Source organism: Catharus ustulatus, chromosome 2 (assembly GCF_009819885.2).
Source record: "Catharus ustulatus isolate bCatUst1 chromosome 2, bCatUst1.pri.v2, whole genome shotgun sequence".
NCBI lineage: Eukaryota > Metazoa > Chordata > Aves > Passeriformes > Turdidae > Catharus > Catharus ustulatus.
The window spans coordinates 90568688-90589656 of NC_046222.1; the positions used below are offsets into that span (position 1 = coordinate 90568688).

Below are 20969 nucleotides of genomic sequence, written 5' to 3' on the forward strand. Positions count from 1 at the left end.
TGAAAATCAAGGCAAGTAAGTGTTAGGTAGCTGTGGACAGTCCTTACAATTCTGTATGCCAAAAATGAAAACTGATTGTGTATTAAAGGTTTTCTTGGATTCTCCTATAGACAAACATCTTAGAGAAGTTTGTTTACATTACTGCAAACAAGAAGTTTTCAAGGAATCCTCACTTCCAACCTGTTATATAAAACCTAAACTGCAGTGGCACCTTTGCAGTACACTTACAGGTCCTGACTTCATGTATACTTACTGCAAAGGTTCATGCTCCCTTCAGTCTTGACACTGCAGCACACATCTCTTTGAGTTATTTACAAGCTTCTACAACTGTTTTCCTCAATTCCAAGCATGCTGTTGTTGATACTCTTTCTCAGCAAGTTGCAAGGAAAATTTTCACTGACCAAACGAGTCTCCTTTTTGAGTTTGGTTTACTGGTACAAGTTTTAAAGTTTTAAACGTAAAACCACAGGAAAAGTGTAGTTCACTTTCTAAATGTTAAATTGACCACTGAAATGGAGTAGTTCTACAAAAGGGTTAATGAACTGTTCCTGCACATTTTCCGGTCAAAGATTTGATGTTAGCAGACTTCTAGCAGTTGTTGTTAATGAAGGAATTCCCCAGTTAAAATTATAATTCATTTTAGAACAGCCTTATCTCACACAACTAGTGTGTTTTGATTGTCCTGAAATAACAGAACTGACTCCTTCATCAGCTATGCAATATGTGCTTTTACAGAAGTAACTAGCACCTGAACAGAAAACAGAGAAGTTTTTAGAGCCCTTTCAGTATCTCACATTCTTTCATTAGAGCACATACAGCAGAGCAGCCTCAGCTGTAAAAGGAGCCTTTTGGAATTCAGACTGCGAGAAGAATCTTTGGCCCTTCTCAGGAAGGTGAGAAGAGGGAGAAGATGTAATATCAACTTTATAGTGCATTAATTGGAGCTAATGGTTTTGGACAACATACTTCTCTCTTTGGTACAGTTCCTATCGCTGTGTTGACTGACATTAACAGCACAATTCAATTGTCCCATTCCAAGTTTCTGGTGGCATTTAAGAAGCATTAGCATGCTCAGAACATCCACGTGGCAGATGCAGAGTGAGAGTGTGCTCGGAGCTGCCTGCTGGATACCACAAGGAATGTTCAAGGGCATTTTGTTTCGTGCCCTAGATGGTATTCTCACCAGATGCCTATATGTAGGCACCAAATAATTCTAGCAGAAATGATTGTGATCATACACTTGCTAATGCAAATGAAGCCTTTTTATAGTTTCTTCTTTTGCCAACTTTGAGAAACCAGCATGTAAAAATAGACATCTTCCAGTACAGAGAGAGTCAATTTGTCTTGCCTGACAGATTTGTAGTCTATATTTGGTTTTAGAATTGAATGAATATTCTTAGAGATTAAATATTATATATTTTTGCAGTAAGCATGCTGAATCCAAATGTTTAAATATAATGTTTTATCTTAGAAAAATCATTTTTATTCAACTATATATTTGTCATACGTTCTGAATCAGTTGCTGAACTTCTTCCTTATAATCTTCGTCTGTTTGGACATGTTCCAGACAATAAGATGAAAAATAAATAACCCTTAACGTATAATTCTTTTAAATAACTTGTGCGTGGATAGGTTTTACTACAAATCCTGAATTGAGATTTCCATTTGTGTTTAAGAAGAGCTTTTAACCTGGACCAATGGAAATAATTTACTGTGTAACTGAGGTATCTGAATTAGTGGTTTCTGAAAAAATATCATATTCAATGAACAAATGGTTCTGATGATAGCTTTTCTTTTTTTCTTGGGATCTTTTCCAGTGTAGTCTTCCCTCTACTTCTACCTTTCCTTTTAAAAGAAGGTTTTTCAGTCTGAGGCTCTAAATTTCCCTAGCTGTGGATTTTAAAAATGCCTTTCCTGTCTGTACTAAGCTTCCTTAAAATGCTGCTCTACCTCATGTTATCTGCAACAGGAATGTTAGTAGTCTGTGATTTGCACTTTCCCTTTTCTCGGATGAGGCATTCCTCATCGGGCACTTCTGAAGAACTGGAACACCTGCTGCTTTATGGCCATTTGAGCAGCTCACATGGGAGTGGTTGTCACAGAATCGCAGAATATTCTGGGGACTATTGGAAGGGACCCACAAGGAGCATCAAATCCAGCTCTTAAATTAACAACCTGTACAGGGATAATAACACCACGACCTTGATGTTATTAGCACCGTGCTCTGACCAACTGAGCTAATCTTATGTCAGTCCAGACTGTTCTTGGCAATGGGGAAAAGGGGAAACAGGGTAACTGAAGGACTCTTGCAAGGTGCTGATGGGTAGACCTGGGCTTTTAGAATTAGACAAGGTGTTCATACCATTATGGACTTTATTTGTAGTGCTGATGGTAATGTTACCTAGAGAATAAAACATTGCTCCTTCATACTTCCTAAAATTTTGGAAGTCTGAAGTTGGAAGGGATTTTTGATGCCCTGTAGCACTCTTACTTTAAGGTGCGTCATCAACTGGACTGCTGAATCAATGATATCAAAAGCTGTCACTTACAGGATTCTTAGTGACAGACATTGACTCCTGATGTCACAGGTTCAAGATATCTTTTTCCTCTTGAAATGAAACTTGTAGCATAGTTAAGGTAATTCTGCAGCTGTGGGCAGGAATTCTGGCTCGAATGCACAGGAGGGGAAGGAAAGGTTAGTTCAGGCTGGTTTTTTGGCATATGTATCATTCTAATGAAGGCGCCTGGGCTGGAACTCTGCAAATTATAATCTGTTGACCATAAGCACCGAGTTCTTCCACTCACAAAAGGAAGGAATTTAATTGTGGTCGGAGACCTGGGTATCTTTACAGGCATTTTGGCAGAGGTGATAAGGAATAAAACAAGGATTAGGATTTTTGGAGGAATTTTGGATCTGTTTTCCCCAATTTTGGTTGAAAATGAGAGATTAGATGCAGGATCATGAACGCTTTCCTCACTAGGACAAGTCACCCTATAGCAATGTTTTTACATTTGAATAGGGGTGTTGGGATTAAAGACTTTAATTTGGTGTACTTGCTAAGCTTGTCTCCTAACTGTTGTTACTTTGCCTATTATCTTTCTCTGCCCTATTTGACATCTTTTTGGAAACTGAGTACAAGGTATATATTCTTCTTTACTGAACCTATATGCTTTTAAATAAGTTTCTCTTGTTAGGTCGTTTCAGTCATTAGTAATATAGTGTATCACAATTCTAGAGAAACAGATTTCTGAGCTCTCGTTTCATAATTGTATATACTTTACTCCCCCCAAAAATCCCTCTGCAGGCATTGTTTACTACCCTTATAAAATATATGATTTTTTTTAGGGTAAAATAAAATCTTCACCATAACTTCATTACATAGGTTGGTGGCTTATAAAAAAGTTATTATATTTATTTCAAAAGCTTGAAGCTGTAAAACTAGAAGTATTTCAAAAGCAAATTCTTTCATAATGTCTGTTAATATAGCGGTTGAAAGGTTTTTTTCTGAAACAGATAATAGAACCTGAGTAATTTCAGATGTCCTCAAGAAGCTGTCCAATGTATCAGTCTTGAGACTTGATATGCTGAAGATTGAAGTTGTTTTTATTAAATATTTAACATCCTAGAAGTCTTTCTAAGTGGCCATTTTTGGAAATACTCATTAATTTTTCCAATGTGCTCTTATTCTGTAATACTTTATTCAGTTTCTAATCTGAAGTCTTTTTGAAGGTGTGTTAAAACATAGAATACCAAGAGATTTAAGTCTTCTGTGGAGGACTATGTGATTTCATGGCACTTGACTATCAAATGTGTATTTATCTATTTAGGTTCAAACAAAGAAGGAAGAAACTTTGCCACCCTCACATAGTCAAAACATTCCAACTTTTTATTTTCCTCGAGGATGTCCTAAGGAAAAAGTGAATATAGATGCTGTGATTGCCAAAATTGAGAAAACTTTTTCTGAATTTCCAAATGAGAGGGCAACATTAGAAGACATGGGTAAGGTTGCAAAGGTGAGAACTTGCTGGCCATCTTCTTTTCATGCTGTGCTCCTATGGAAAGGAAAGATGAGTTCTGTGTGCTTGGTTTTCTTGTATTGTGGATTTCCATCTCCCACACATTAGTATTTAATTATATTCTACATTGTTGATAGCAATGTTGATAGTTATGTGGAATTTTCTGCATTAACTGTGTATCTAATGACCTTACGAAAAGAAACAAAACATTACACCAAAACTTTGAACTACTTTTCTTGCTGCATAAACAACCAAATACTAAAGAACAGCACTGTATATTGTTCTCCATTCCATATTGACCAAGAGACTTAAGGCAAAAGCATTGCTAATACATGTTTTGTTTTCAGATGTTCACACAGGTTGGGGTTTTTTTTTTTGCATTCTGCTGAACCTGCGTTGTAAAGACACTGGTAAAGGCAGAATGGTTTGGTAACTTGAGATGGTATCTCTCAAGTTATTCCTGAAGAGCTAAATTAGAGTTATGGCAGAGTGACAAAATACTTAGCTTAGAAAGCAGCAAGTGTGTAAGTTTGAAGACAATAAGCTAGTTAAAATAAACTTAAATTTCTGTTTTGTTATATTGAATCAATGCTTGAAGTCTCACTACCAGTCATGGTCTTGGTAATGAGTCTCAGATTCTCATCCATGGTCCTGTCACTTTGTCCAGGGTCTAGAAAATAGAAACTTTCACTGCTCACAAGAACAGGCCTGGGGGTTTGCCTCACCAAAACATTTTTTTTCTGCTAAGCAGAATGATATGATTCCACAGCTCCTTCCAAGATAGAAGTGAGGAGGTAGGGAAGAGACCCTTCTCTCTCAGCAAGGAAGGTGAAAGGGTCACCCACAATTCAGTGATGAAAGACACCTTCCTGTAGAATACTGTCTGAGGACAGTATTCATCAAAACCACTTTTTAAAATTTGAAGTACTAGTTAAGCTGTTGCATGAGAAGTAATTGTACTTTTCCTCCAGTGACCTTACACATCTTGCAGTATTCAGTCTTTTTGGTGATCCTTGGGGATGCCAGCATGTCTGACTGCTCCCAGCTGGAGCCAGTTTTAGGCAAATTGGGCTCTTGGCTGTTATGGCTGTGGACACTTGGACTTCAGGTGCATGTGTTCGCACTGGAGTTAGGAATGTGTAGCTGTTGAGTACCCTAAAGCAACATGCTGCTGCTCAGGGCAGGCTGGCCTGCTACTTAAAATTGGATAGAGGCTGTGCCATGCACATGCAAGGATGCAGATGAGTTGAGCCATCCTGTGGGCCAGACAAATGTTAATTTGCTCCAGCTCAGAAGGTCTGTAAGATGGGCTCTGTTCAGCTGCTTGGAGCATGGACAGACAGACGTGTGACTCCTTGCATTAATCTGTTAGGAATGCTACAAGTTATCCCATGTTTTGCTCTCCATTTTTGAATTTCAACCTAAACAGTTGCTTTAAATGGATTGTTTCAGAAGGTGAAGCTGGTTTCAGAAACAGTTTTCAGAAAAATCTCTTCCCTAATGCTTTCTTATTAACACTTGTAATTTTTGAAAGATCTATAAATAAGAGTAGCTCTCAGATAAGCAATCAATAAACTGACTTGGTGTATACTTTAATTATAGGCTTGTGAATGCCCACTTTACTGGAAAGGTCCTTTGTTTTATTGTGCTGGAGGTGAACGAACTGGATACGTGTCAGTTCATAAATTTGTTGCAATGTGGCGGAAGTAAGTAGATTACATTTATTTTTTTTAGAAATAGTGCATTGAAATGTAATAGTTTAAGCTCTGAAAATGATCTTGTCTGTAAAGGGGAATAAAATGCTTTCCCATAATCAACCATTGTCAGCAAACTTGTACATGGGGAAATGTTACTAAATAATACTTTAATACAAACAAATCTTCATTCACGAGGTTTATACATCTAAAATGTCTGGTAAGTGACTGACAGTTCATGAGAAAAATTAAAACCGTTGCCCTTACTTGTAGATGCCAACTCTGGACAAAATGTTTTCTATTTCTAGTTCTTCTCTAATTCTAACTTTAAATTGTCCTTTCATGTAATTGATTATGTGGTGTACCCACCTCCTTTAACACAAAGTTAAGAGACAGTTCTGCTTTGATAAGTTAACTTGGAGCATGGTTTGACATTTGTAATGAACTTTTGAATAAATATTATTTCATAGACCTTGCTCTAGGATGCCTGCATGAGGTAGCATGAGTAATTTTCTGTGTAGAATATTAAATGGAAATATTTACATTTCAGAGTACTTCAGACCTGCTATGATGATGCTGCGAAGTTTGTTCACCTTCTGATGAACCCTGGATGTAACTACTTGGTGCAGGAAGATTTCATTCCTTTTTTACAAGTAAATTGCAACTGAAACTATTTCTAGGAACACAACAAAATAATGAACTGGCAAAGACCAGAGTTGTTTGAACTAAACATACTTTTCCATGGTCGTCATTAAATTTTATTAGTAGTATTTAGTGCAACTGACTTTGCATGGTCCTATAAGGTTCTAGTGAGTGACTTGCTTTACAGTTAATCATTTCGTATAAGCTGAGGTCTTTTTTAAGCACCATGATGAGATTTAAAATCAATTGTAGGAATAGCACATGTATTGAAATCTTTTGTATTTCAGAAGGCACTTAAAGTTGTTTATGTCAGGATATGCCTTTGGAGGGCAAAATGGAATATGAATTCAAAACCTAGTAAATCTTTGTTGGAATAGCAGCAAACACCACCTATAGAAATGACTGAATAAAACCTAAATTGACTTTACTGAATCATAGCCACAGAATTCAAAGCTATGACAGTCAGCAGTCAAAATCCTCAGCCTATCTAAAATATAGGAAAAAATACTATATTATTTCTAAAATATAGAAAAGCTTTTGTTGATCTGATTTATTTAAAAGACGATTTTATTTTTTAAGAGGTTTGTAGCGTTATTTGTCTGAAGCCTTGGTGAAAACAAAGTTGTCAGTCATGATTGGGGTAGTTAATTTGAATGGTTTTGGTTAAGGAAGCAGGTGTGCTATTCCTTGCTAATTGTCTTATATTGCAACTAATGAATTCCTTGGGATATTGTTATTCCATTTTTTTGTAGGATGTGGTGAATAGTCATCCAGGCCTTTCATTTTTAAAAGAAGCATCTGAATTCCATTCTCGGTATATTACAACAGTAAGTGATTTGTATCTGGAAAAGCTATTTTTTGGTTAACTTAAGAAAATCAAAATTAAGATTAGTCAATATGTCTAAGCATCTTTGTCCCTTGGGAAGGGTAGAGTTAGAGCAGGCTGTCAGTCTTCATTTTTCCATAACTAGAAATCTTGTGGAAAGTCTTTCTTAAGCATGAAAGCTCTTAACATTTGTAAGGAGTTGCTGAATTTAATACCAGTAAGAGAAGCAGTGAACTGTAATAATGTTAGATAAGTTAATGAACATTAAATGAAGAGCAGACTTATCTTAAACATTTGATTGTGGCTGTAGACTGCATTCATTAGAATCCTGATCTTAGTCTGGGATTAATTAAATGAAATCTTGAATGAAACATCTATATTAATATGATTATGTTCAGTAATAAGTGAAATAATAATATTGAAGCTGCTTGCTACTTTTCTCTCTGGGGACTTTTCTTCCAAGGAAGGTTTTATACATGAAAAGTTTCATTTCTGTCTTCCCAGGGTTATGTTACTGAAGTATTTGTTCTCTACCCAAGGGAAAAATCAGTGACATTAAATTTTCTCAACTGTAGACTAGATAGTTGATTTCACTGAAGTCTCAAAAGATTAAAGTCTTCAAAATGACATTCAATTCACTTTCTTTGTGCATGTGAAAACTAGCTTAATGAATATTCTCCAACAAAAAAAAAAACCATGCAGTGTTGATCATCTTTTATCCATGTTTTAATCTGACCCAGGTTAAAATTGTGAAGGGTTTTTTTGAGAGCATTTGGGTTTTGTTTGTTACATCCTTCTTACAGAGACCTGCTGGCCTATCAAGTATGTCCTGCTGCATTAGGTTTTGCTTCTTGTTATAATGATTACCTGAGCTCACAGGACTTAAGTGTCAGTTGTGATTGAAGGAATTGTTCTGCCTGTGAGTTGTTTTGGTTCTTAATATATTCTTGATTGTATCAAAGCCTGCTCTGGTTAAAATTGTGAAAGCTTGCTGCCTGTCCTGAAAAACACTAGGAAAGAAAAGGTCCTGCCATTTCCAGTTACTTTTCTTTGGAGGAACAGATTGAGTAGGTCTGAGTCTAGCAATATTGAATAAATTAGTACTGGAAGTATTTTATTAACAAAACATAGTGTGGTCTTCAACAGAAACTGGTGTTTAATCAAAAAATTGGTGTCAAATCAAGAAGAAAACTAATATGAAAATATCAACAATATTTGGAATGCCATTCTGCAGATTAAGAAATGGCAGGAGCACTCTGCCTTTTTCTTGTCATAATTTGGGATGGCATAATTTATCACAGAATATTCTGAATTTAAAGGGCCCACAGGGATAGAGTTTAACTCTTAAGTGAATGGTCCATATCAGGATCAAACCCACAGCCTTGGAATTATTTGCTTTGACCAACAGAGCTTGCTACAGTCTTCTAAAATTCTGTCCTGCAAATTGTTAATGATAATAATAGATTATTTTAACTATGATGAAAGAAACCATTTCATACCTGTATTCAGTTCGTTTAACATTGCTACATGAAGTTTTATCTACAGGATACTTCCAGTTGCAAACCAAGTGAGCCATTCTTCTGCTGAGTTTTTGTATATACCTACATATATGTATGTGTGTATGCATATGCATTACATACATCTCTTTAGCACGTGTTGTGTAAGCCATGAAAGCAATCTGTTCTGTCTGCTAAGATATGGTATAGGTTTGCTGGTCAGTCTAATGGTCAGGTCAGTTACATATGGCCAAGACAGGGCTAAAATAAGTTTAAAATGTTTGCTGTGACAATTGAGATATTGTGTTTATTCTGCCAGGATGTTAGATGCATACCTGAACTATGAGTTCTTGAAATTGTAGTCTCTGTATTGCACCATTTCTTCTCCCTTCTGGAAAAGCACTCTGCAGAATAGTAAAGGCAATTCTCTGACAATTTGCTTAAACTCTGCATCAGTTGACTTTAGACAACAGTTTAAGTCTGTTCCCAGTTGTCTCTACCAAACATTCAATTTTGTTTTTATTTTTAGACCAGTTAAATGTATAACAGATGAGATAATGACATGCAGATGGATTAAGTTGCAAAGCTAAGGCAAAAACCTTTTTAGAAAAAATTGCTTTGTAGTATAAGCCAAAAATGGGCCTTCCCTAAACTCACAATTAGAACTAAGTTAATTAAGTTTCAGAAGCAGGATAATCTATTCTTCTGTCTGGAGTCATTGAACCAGCTGTTCTCATTCAAAGTAAGAACTGAGGAGCTTGCTACTCTACAGTTTAAGCTTTCTTTCAAAACTTCATCAGGACATTACTCTTCTATTTCTAATTTTAAAATGATTGGTTAATTTGAACTATTGATTTACTGCAATTAAAGTCTGAAGTGATAAAAGCTTACCCTGTAGTTGGGAGGACATGTTAATTGTGGGAAAGGGGTTCCTAAAGAGATGGGGATTTTAGTTCGTAACTACTCTCTTGCAAATGAAACCCTACACATGCAATACTGAGTCTTGACAATTAGGAATAATCAGTCAGCAGTTGAGCAGTTATAGTTCATAATATGTTTCAGGTTTTTTGTCTGGGTTTTTGGGTTTGTTTTGTTTTGTGGTGAATAATTTGAAATGCACATATGGTTGTCTTAAGTCAAACTGAGATGAATAATGAATTCAGTTAAGTAGCAGAAAAAATATATTTTCAAGTGTTATTTGAAAGGCTTTAGTTTGTATACTAAACCTGAGAAAATTATACTGAATGCATGAGTTGCCAAAAATAGCCATAGAACCATTAGTTTGGAAAAGACTTTTAAGATCATCGAGTTGATGTACGTGTAAAATTTATTTAAACAAAAGTGCTGAGTACTCAACTGGATGTTTCTGGTTCTAGTATCAGTAATGGCACAAGAATTAGTCCTCTTTCTTGCACAGTTGTTTTTTTTCCCTGCACTTGGAAAATATCAATGTACTGCTTTTAATGCTATTAACAGGGTTATTTTTCAGGAAACATGCAAATAGAATGAAGTTAAATGAGGAAAAACATTCTATTTGCACCTGCAGGAAGTATTTCTGTCAGATACAGATTTGTTGTGCTTGTAGACTTCAGAAGTAGCAACATCTGCTGTACTCTGATCCTTAAAAAGTCCCAATTCTATTTCTGTGAATTCAATTATGAAGTAAAACAGTCTTATAGCAAATGCAGGTCTTTAAATCTGAATAATAAGATACATTAAGTTCATTAGATTATGTCCTGTAGATCTGGAAGACTTGAGGTAGTGAAATCGGCAGTATACATATTTTGGATAGCATATGAGTATTCTGCAGAATTACTGAGATTGAGGCACTGCAGCATGGAAATAAAACTTAGCTAGAAGAGTTTAAATGTAGATTTAGAAATTGTTTGGTTAATGGATAATATGACACAAGAAAAGTTCTAACTTATGAGAACAATAGAAATAGGAGAAAGATGGAGCTCTCTAATGCAGCTGTACTAAGACATCTTTGAGAAATATTTGGACAGGTATTTAATTGCCATAGCTAAAGTTTCTTCCTTTATTTTTTTCTTGCAGGTCATACAGAGAATATTTTATACAGTAAATAGGTCCTGGTCTGGGAAAATAACTTGTAATGAGCTTAGGAAAAGCAACTTTTTGCAGGTATGTAATATCTAGAATTTTGCAAGACAGATTTTTCTAGAAGTTTTAAAACTGCATTAACTAAAGGCTTAAGGGAGTAACATAAATAGCATTACTTCCTTTTCCAAAAAGTAATGAAGACCCAATTTCATTAATTCTCATATATTAGAATATGTTTAAATGTAACTTTTTGTATCTAGAGCTGTATACATATAAATGTGTGTAGTAGAAGTTGGTCAGATCTACTCATTCTTCTGTGAATGCATTCATGTTCTGCTCTGCGTGTTCAGTTTCACTGTCACACTGTATGGTGTGCATTGTCCCTGAAAACAAAAATCGTTCCACTGAATTAGCATTAGATATTAACTTGGTTATGAGAACTCAGATCATTCAACAAGTAAATATCTTACAAATTCTTTGATGTGTTCTGTTTATTCTTCTGATAATAGAATGTGGCATTATTGGAAGAGGAACCTGATATTAACCAGCTGACAGAGTACTTCTCATATGAACATTTTTATGTTATCTATTGCAAATTTTGGGAGCTGGATACAGACCATGACCTGTATATTGATCGGAAGGATTTAGCACGACATAATGATTATGGTATGATAAATGAAGCACCTTTGTTTACATGTATTAAATGACCTGTAAACTTTGAGCTGAGGAATTGGTTTAATGCCAAGGCCAGTTTCATGAGTCTGTTGGTGTAGCTGGTCCTGCTGACTTAGTGAACTAAAGCAGGACAAATCATCTGTGATGCTACTTTGCATCTACAAATACCACATTTGAGGAAAATTCTGAATTTGAATTCTGATCTTGACAAAGTAGAGGAAATATCACTTAAGTGTTGGTGTGTTATAAATGGTTTTATTTGGCAGTTTTGGGTGGTTATCTTGGACGCAATCCATTGTACTGATATTATTCAAGTAGCATTATTTTATGGCAAGGTATAGAAAGAATAGAAAAGGCAAACGTACCTTCAGGTACTTGGCTTGTTTTGGAGTTTTGCTAACTCAGCTGCAGTGTGGTTTAATACTGTTTAGCACTAGTTAGCAGGTTTACATTTGCTGCATGTATAATATGCAATGACCATGATTCTGTAATCTTGCATGCTTGTTCCTATTTTAAATATCCTTGTAGCTTGTATGAAACTTTTGGGGCTCTTTTTAGATGCCTGGTGTGCATCTTAATAGTGTTCCTTTCAGGACTGAAAAACTTAAGCACAAAGTGATTGTGGAGTATTATCCCACATTATAAAGGATAAACACAATTCTGATTGCTTCTGAAAATTTGCCTGCTAAAGTTTGACTATGCTTTGGGACAGTGAGAAAGGAAAACTGCTTTCATTTGATTGGCTGCTCTATTAAGTTAATACATTTTAGAAAGAAATCACAACTAATATAGTGCCACCTGCAATTCAATTTAGCAAATTCTAAGGATAAATTGAATATCCTTGTAAAGGATACTCTCAAAACTGAGTGCTCTCAGTTCAGACATGTCTCTAAAATCCCTGAAATGCTTTCAAAATAGAAGCATGGGTCAAAACCATGTCAAAAATAGACCCCTATCAGAATCAGTAAGCTATGTTTATTATCTGTGATTGCACCCGTTCTGTTTTGGTTCTTTGACAAGGTCATGTAAAACTTAATGCCACTGGGAAATATTATTTACTTGTCAAAGAACTGGGAAATGCAGTTTTATTAATCAGCCAGTTTTATTACTTGTATTGCAGTTTTATTGCTATTTCTGCATTAAGTTTGAATTCAAAGCTGGGCGGTTGTAGTTCTGCCTTAGAGACTTTGTGTTAAGTGATCCTCTCTAAAAGGACTCAAAGGGATTAATGAGCACTACACTTGATCTGTGTATATAAGAGTTCCAGTAAACTCTTCAACAACATAATACAAAGCAAAAATAACTTGCATAGAGCTGACACTGTTGCAAACCTTTCTTCACAGCAATTTCAAATAGGATGATAGAGCGCATCTTCTCAGGAGCAGTAACAAGGTACTTGCTTTGTATGCTGATCTAAATAGAGTTTAAGTTTTGCTTGTTTGTGTGGTATTCCAAGGGAAGAAGATGGCTCCCCTTCACAAAGGAGCAGTCAATTTCAAGATTTAGTATAGTGGTTTAAACTCTAGTAGTACTAGTCTCGGAACCTTTGGCACAGTTCAAGTTCTTCACTCCCTTTACCCATATGAACACTGGCCACTGGATATTGTATGACTTGGGACTGGGAATGAAGGAAGAAATGTTAGTATCATTCTTCTTCCATCTCTCAAACCTGTAAAATGTTCACGGAGAACTGAGCTTTTAAGTACTAACTGTAAAATCAATGCTTATTGCATCAATAAATTTACAAAAATGCCTCCAGTTGAGTTAATTCATATTTTTGACAGTCATTCTTCATTTCTCCTCTTGGGATTGACTTCCTCTTTTGTTTTTATTAAAAAACGTTGTATTAATTTTTGAAGTGTTTCCTAGCACAGTGTCTGAGATTAGAAAACAACTAATAAACAGAAATAAAATCAGAAATGAGAGACTTAGCAGGCATATGTCTAGAGCTTACTCCTTTATCTGAGTTTCTTGGGCAACACAAAACATGTACCATATCTTCCCAGAAGATAAAACAGCAAAATATGAATTCCATTATTGAAATGTAATATGTCTATGAATTACCTGACTTTTTACTAGACAGATTGACTATGTGCAACTGATTTGGTTGCTGTAGTTACGAGACTAGAAACAGACAATTATGTTCCTGTCATGGACACTTATTTCCTGAATATTTCTATTTCATTTTTATCTTCATATTTTCGTTCAAAAACTTTTAGCTAGTGGAGTTCTGTAAAGCTTTTCTGTTCTCATTGTTTCTACCTGAACAGAAATTCTAGAAATGCATATGTACTTGTATATATCATCAAAAATTATTTGAGATGGCTCTTCTGTTAACAGTTAAGCACTTTATGAACACTGGATTGTTTAGGAGTAAATAATTAATACCATCAAGGAAAACAAACCTTAATTTTGGTTAGTAAAAGCTAGGTGTTCTAAAATAAATTTTCTCTTTTTCCTCATTGGCCTTCAAGAGGTAGAAAAGCACAAAAAGATGGGAAGATTAGCTACGCTGATTTTGTCTGGTTTTTGATATCTGAAGAGGACAAGAAAACACCAACTAGGTAAGAATGAATTTGTTTCAGCAAAAATAAAGACTGACTTTGTTTTTCCAGTCCTTAAATGGAGACTACTGAACAGCTGCAACTCTAATGGAAGAAACTAAACTATAAAAACATGAGTGGAAAACTGGCCCAGTTCTTTGCATCATTCTTGTTTATCAATGTCTCCTGTTGTTGTAGCTGTGGAGGTCTATTTTAATGACTTTTAAGAGGTTAATTCAATGTAATTGTCTCATAAATTGTGTGTGGCCTATTTATGAACGGAACCATATATTAAGGACGTTGCAGCTGTTTCATATGCCAGTGCCTTTGGGAAGCTGTGCAGCTACTGTTAGCTGTATGATACTGATAACAAACCATCATGTGACATGTCACTAGCTTGTTCAGTATGGGAACATGCCCAAAATACTGAAGGTTTCATGTACAATTCAATTTTTCATTGTCTCCTTTGATTTTTTTTTTTTAATGTAAAACCATGTGTTTTAGTCTTCTCCTTCACACCATTAACAAATATTTTCAAATGTAATAATGAATGGCATAACAAATACCAACAACTCTTACCACAGTAAGTGGTGTTTAATGACTTTCCATAGATTAATGGAATGTACTCTTTAAGTCTAGTTTTGCTTTTGAAACAGGCAACATGAATTCTTGAAATTCTTTAGTAAGTTTGTCTCTTTGGTGTTAATGACTGAATTTCAGCATTGAATACTGGTTCCGCTGCATGGATCTTGATGGGGATGGTGCTTTGTCTATGTATGAATTGGAATATTTTTATGAAGAACAGTGCCAAAAATTAGAAAACATGGCCATAGAACCTTTGCCATTTGAAGACTGTCTGTGCCAGATGCTGGATCTTGTAAAGCCACAACATGAAGGTAATTAAACTCCTTTTCCATCTATAACTTCTGTTTCTCTGGTTTTAGGAGTTAGTGCAGCCTTAAGAGCACTTGGTTGGTCATATAAATAAAATGCCTTGAGGTTGTCTTTTCACTGAAGTCTGTTAAAGCTTAATAATCAGTCTTCCAACAGCAGGCAGGCATTCTTTCCATACTAAAATTTAATATTCTGCTTTGAAATTCCTTGTCAGCTTTCATTTTGTGCTTTGTTGCCACACTTAATCTTAAGTAAAACCTTGTTACTTGAGGTGAGGCTCTCAGGAAAATCTCTTGATGGTTCACCTATTTCTCACCTCTTCCAGTGCTCATTTAATTGAGTTTCTCTGGAGGGAACCGTTTCTAAACAGTGTTTGTCTCTTAGACCAGTATTAACTTATTTTACATTAGAAGCCTAAACTTCCCTTCAGAAATTCATGACAAGAGGTTTAAAATTAACAGAATAATAACCTGTTCTGAGTTTTTGGCTATTTTTTGCACCCATTTGAACTTTCCTGGACCTGCATTCTGCTCTCCTGCATTTGACGTTGTATCATCTTTAGCTGATGAAACTTCAGTTTACATTTTACACCTGAAAAAACCTTAAGTGAGCATGATATTCTATACAATTATGGTTAGACAACCAATTAGTAAGTTGTGCTTATTGTCCACTTTCTTTCTAGTATTCAGAATATTTAAACTGCAAGAAACTTAATTTTTTTTAAAGACACTTGTCATTTATTGAGATGTGATTTTTTTGCATGCTGAGAGAATTGAAATGGTTCAAAACTAGAATGTAAAGCTTGAACTTCCTATTTAAACAAGTTTAAAATGGATTTACTTAGTGAAAAAACATCTCTAAAGGCAGATTTAAAAGTTGTAAATGAAAAAGGTATATTAAGTGTGATTCATCTGATAGCTCCATCCCTGACATCAGTGGAATGAAGTCTTAGACTAACATTGTGTAATGCATAGGGGCTACGGGCATTTGAAATTAAATGAGGCAAGCTTTGAGAAGCACATTTATGTCAAATGATTGCTCACAATCACCTCCTGAGCTCAGTAGTTCCCTTCTAGTCTTATGTTATGCTTCTGAAAGACATTTATAATAATATTTCTGTTCTGCATTTAAAATGAAACAAGATTGATGTATCTTCTCTATGTCATGAGGATGATAAAAGAAGGCTATCAAACACATGACTTATTCAGGGTAACAAAAATGAAAGCCAGTTGAGAAGGGTTGATTTTTGTTTTTTAGTAAAAACTGAATTATGTTTTAAAAGTGGATCAAGAAAAAAATCTTCTGCTTTTCTAATACAAAAAACTAGCAGGGTGAACTGATGTTTCGCTGTCACTTTGAAACAGAAGAGAACACTTTCATAAAGTTATGGCTAAACTGTGATACAGTTTCTATAGAATGCTTTGTGTACAAAAAAACAAACTTTAATTTCTAGATACCTGAATTAATTACTTAAATTTTACTCCTGCTTTGTTGGTATTTGAGAGACAGTGGTAGGCATCTACATGAGTGTTACATGTCTAAGCTCCCATTGCAATAAATGGAAACTGGAGATCAAATCAATGAACCAAATATAGGAGTCTAACTTAAACTGGGAGCTTATGTAACTAGGATTCAAATCATTTGCTTGGTTGTGGAGAGCTGCTGCCACTTGAAATGGTGCAGTGCATCAGACATCTGTGTGGGTCTGACAGATACAGCACAGGTGCCACGGGGGATTTGTGTCCTTCTGGAGCAGCAGCTATGAGCCAGGCAGAACACACTGGGGCCCTTCATGACAGATGCAAGCGTGGCAACCATGTACAAATGGGATTTGGATTTTACTTCCCTGTGATGTCCTTGAGTTACACTTTGTTAGAGGCTGACACAGTATGCTGAAGAAATACTGTTCCAAGTCTGGCTTTTATTGAACTTTTCCAAAACATCTTCACTTAGCTCCTATTTGATTAACAATGGAAGATTGTCTGTATTTCAGGTGAATCAATAAAGGAGAGTTTTAAGGAAAGTCATCTGTCTTCTCTCATTTTTTTAGCCTTTCTGCAGAAGCTTCAATATTCAGCTTTGAAATAGGGTAACATTTCTGAGCAACCTGACAAATACTTCTAATGCTTAACACATCCATTGATTTGAGTCTTTAAAGTATCACCCTATAAAAATCAAACAAAACTTATCTGAGCATTTACCTTTCCTCTCAAATAGTAAATATTGATCAGACTGGACAAGTGTGGCAACCTTGACTCTATGAAAAATTCATCTGTATGAAGCATAGTCACACACTGTCATCTCTGTTGTACATTTGTCTGCTCAAGTCAGGGAAGAGAGAGCCCTGCAGCCATAGGAGATTTCTACCTGCTACCCAAGCACTCCTTGGGAAGGAATGGCTAATTCACTGGAGACTTCTATCTGTTGAGGAAGCTTAAACTAATTCCTTAAATTAATAGCTAAGGGAGGTAGACTGCATCTCACTCCAACATACTGACAGGCTGTGGGATATGACAACCACAGCAAGGAAAAACTCTGAACCATTTTGAAAGTTTTGTACACTTTGAAGGATGCACCTCTAGGTCTGTATTTCATCTGCTTGCATCTATCCCATTGCATTGAGGGTCAGTGACAAATACTGTTGAGCAGTGATGATTGAGTAACGATAATGTACCTTTTGATTCCTCCACTTTCTGAGAAAAATAACTTAAGCTTTCATAATTTTATCTCTAATTATCTTATCTCAATCTTTTTTACAGGAAAAATTACTCTGCATGATTTAAAGCGATGTAAGTTGACAAATGTGTTCTTTGATACCTTTTTCAACATTGAAAAATACCTTGACCATGAACAGAAGGATCAGTTTTCCATGTTGCGGGTGAGTATGAAGCTTTAAAAGTCTTTATAGCTATGTGCTTAGCAACTAATACTGTTTTGTATAACATGCAATGTGATTGTTTAGGATGGTGAAGGTGAAACTCAAGAGGTCTCTGACTGGGAGAAATATGCTGCTGAAGAGTATGATATCTTGGTAGCAGAAGAGGCAGCAAGTGACCAGTGGAATGACGGGTAAGCCTGCAGCAAGACAATTGATATGAATCCTCTCTACTAAAGTAAAGCCTCATCACCACTATCGTGCATTTAAAAAAGAATAAACATTCCTTCTCAAAAATATGTAATTAATAGTGTATGAGACTACCAGGTACACATGTGAGACTCTTATTCTAGAATATGCATCTCTGTTTACAAGCCTTTGTTTTTAAATTTGTAACTTAGTGAATTGAACCTTCAGATGACTTTTGTTTTCTATTTAAATCAAGGGTGAACTCCTGGGAGAAACCCGAAGTGGTGCTCTATTTTAGTGTTCATAGTGCCTTCTTAGTATTTAACTCTCCTTTTCCCTGTGTCTGTCTCTGAAAGGAGCACATAATGCCTTTATAAAGCAGTTTAAAGAACAAGAACTGCAGTATATAAAGCTCATTCTCTTCACAGTCAAGTTAAGTGGATGGAAAAAACCATGCGATGAAATTCAGTAGTGCTTGGGAAGACATGCATGAACCTGAGTCACCCTAACCCAGGAAATGGTCGGTTTTGTAATCTGCTACCATAAATCACCACAGAGACTTCGTGGGTTTTTTAAAAGCTATGAACTGTAGATTGATCCCACCTAAAGTGTTAAAGCTAGCCTTCTTTGAATATCAGCCTTCACTGGCTTGCATTTGTCAAACTTACATTTCATTATCAATCTATTCATCTGCATCAGCAGCAGATGGTTATCAATAATTTCTGGGTTAACAGCTGGGTTCTGCTTTCCAGCATCTGCTTATAAGTATGGTTGCTATCACTTCCCAGTGCTCATGCACATGTCAATAAGACCCTCAGTCCTGTATTTCTTCTGTCACACCTACTGCAGCTGTATTTAGTTCTTCCTAACTGAGCCTCACTTCAGCTTTCTTGAAAAGAATTTGAGAGGTTTCTGGCCAGTACTTAAAGTCTTGCATTTGACCATTTCTAGCCTATAAGTACTCCACTGGAGCAGTGTGTCAGTGTGGGCTTTGAATCCTTTCAGTAGAGTTGCATTTCACACTGGAAAGTTCAGCATGTTGACAGGAGAGTAAGCTAATGTAAATTCAGGGAATTATTACAGAACCCTGGTGCTGTTCGGTTATGTTTCTGTATTATAAAATATTGGAAAGTATGTTCTTACTGCAGCTGCCTTGTTAGGCACATATTTCGGCACTCCCTGGCATAGTTAGACTCTTGAATTTTCTTTTTTTTTCCTATTTTTTTTCTCTGCCTCTAGGTATGAAGCAGAACTGAATCCTGTAGACCATCAGAAGGCCAGTGTTCTAAAGTATCAAATGGAGAAAAGACCATTTTTTGAAATGCCTTCCCATCTGGCTGATGTAGACTTGGATGAATATGACTATGATGAGGATTTTGAGTAGAGGTTACTTATGGTCAGCACTTGCAGAAGAGAAGGGACAGTCTGCAGCAGGTCTGCTACACACTGATACGTTTCAGTGGCATTTGTTTCCAGGAAGTCAGCTTAGTTTTGTGCTAAAAATATCTAATCACTACACTACCTTTTAAGTAAAAGAAATGCATTTATATGGAATGATGAGATTTTTGTATTTATTCAATAGTTTATCGTTTGTAAAATAGATTAAAATATTTATTTACAGATGTTGCATAATTCCTTTTTGGGATAATAACAATATTTGACTTAATAGAAAAGTAATCTACTATTTTTAAGAGAACTGTATAATTCTCTTGAAATTGATGTGTGGTGCACTGACCATCTCCATCTCACCTGTGAAACAGGTATTTCTGCCCTGGTATGGGAGCTAAGGAGACAATTTACACCTGCAATGTGCTCATGCTCATAGACGGCCCTGGTTTAGGTTTTATGCCTTGGCAAGGAAGACACATGACAATGAGTGCACAGTTCAGCACTCATTTGCAAGCAGAGTTTTGTTTGACAAGCTGTGCGTATTAGTAAAATACACTAAAGTCAACCCCCAAGACAAGTTGCTTTTCTTCTCTGTGTAGTCCTTGTTTGCCCCAACTTTAATTTTGCATGCCCTTTTAAACTTCAGTCTTTTTGTTGATGTTAATCATAAAAAAATTATTTAACAATGATGTCTGAGTGTTCATACTTGATCCAAAATGGGTGTGTTAATTCATGCAGAAGGAACCAATTTTTTTAAATCCTTTGTATAAATGTTACTTGATCAGTGATGTGCACTAATTTGTTGTGGGCATTCAGTGCTTTTGTCTGTCCTCCCCTTTGCTTGTTTGCTATTGACACATTCCATGGATATTCATCAGTGTCACAGCAGCTTGAAATTGTTGCCTCACTCTTAACTGTTAAGCAGGTTTTGTTGGGGAAAAAAAATGTACAAAAAGATGTAAGTTATTTTTTTGGTTGCAGTGTAGATCTTTTAAAATGTTTAAAAAACATGTTTGTATTTTCAAATAAAGATTTTCATACATGTCATTTAACATGTTCTAATTTTTACATACTGCACACAATTCATGTCTTACTATTAAATAACCATTCACCACAGGATGGGTTACACAGGTCTGCAGTCTGGCTGGGTAATTGCAACAAGCAGCATATGCAAAGCAATCAGCCTCTAGCAGGTTTTTCTTCATCCAAAAGAGTATTTGCTGAGCAGCTGAGAAAAACCTTTTGTGCTCCTTACACCAGCTCCTGCCCAAACTTACACACCTGTATATCAAGAAACTCATTGCTGAAGTGCTGGTGAACCTTATGAGGGAAACTCAAGTAATTTTAATACCATTTGAAGGATTTTGGTTAATTATTCCAGTTTTAATAGAGACTCACCAATGTCAAATTTCTCTAGGGTTGGCTGGATATCCTTTCACTGACTTGACTGCCCATGGTATGGGGCTTTTAAACAGTAAAGGCATTTCTGTTAAGCTCTGTTCCCTCAGGGAAAGGATGACTAACTGGCTTTCCAGAGGATGATCCTGAATATCTGTTGATGCTTTCTCCTACCCTAAGACACTTCCTACAAAGGGGGCTTGTAACTGGGCAGCAAACAGTCACAGGCTTTCCCAGCATGCAGTGACAGGTCTCTGTCACGCAGCACTA

General features: G+C 35.9%; 1 protein-coding gene across 3 annotated transcripts in view; it reads left to right on the top strand.

The window, feature by feature from the left end:
• Positions 1 to 20353, top strand: part of PPP2R3B (protein phosphatase 2 regulatory subunit B''beta) — a 45779-nt gene extending 25426 nt beyond the window's left edge. For 2 of the 3 annotated variants that reach the window (XM_033053373.1, XM_033053375.1), the window contains 12 exons: positions 3829 to 4014; positions 5620 to 5723; positions 6262 to 6364; positions 7106 to 7180; positions 10731 to 10817; positions 11246 to 11402; positions 12755 to 12803; positions 13886 to 13975; positions 14675 to 14850; positions 17608 to 17726; positions 17811 to 17917; positions 19152 to 20353. In XM_033053373.1, coding sequence (XP_032909264.1) covers positions 3829 to 4014; positions 5620 to 5723; positions 6262 to 6364; positions 7106 to 7180; positions 10731 to 10817; positions 11246 to 11402; positions 12755 to 12803; positions 13886 to 13975; positions 14675 to 14850; positions 17608 to 17726; positions 17811 to 17917; positions 19152 to 19296 — 1398 coding nt within the window. In that variant the 3' untranslated portion in view covers positions 19297 to 20353. The remainder of the gene's footprint in view (positions 1 to 3828; positions 4015 to 5619; positions 5724 to 6261; positions 6365 to 7105; positions 7181 to 10730; positions 10818 to 11245; positions 11403 to 12754; positions 12804 to 13885; positions 13976 to 14674; positions 14851 to 17607; positions 17727 to 17810; positions 17918 to 19151) is intronic. The other variant, XM_033053374.1, reaches the window with a different exon arrangement.
• The last annotated feature ends 616 nt before the right edge of the window (positions 20354 to 20969 follow it).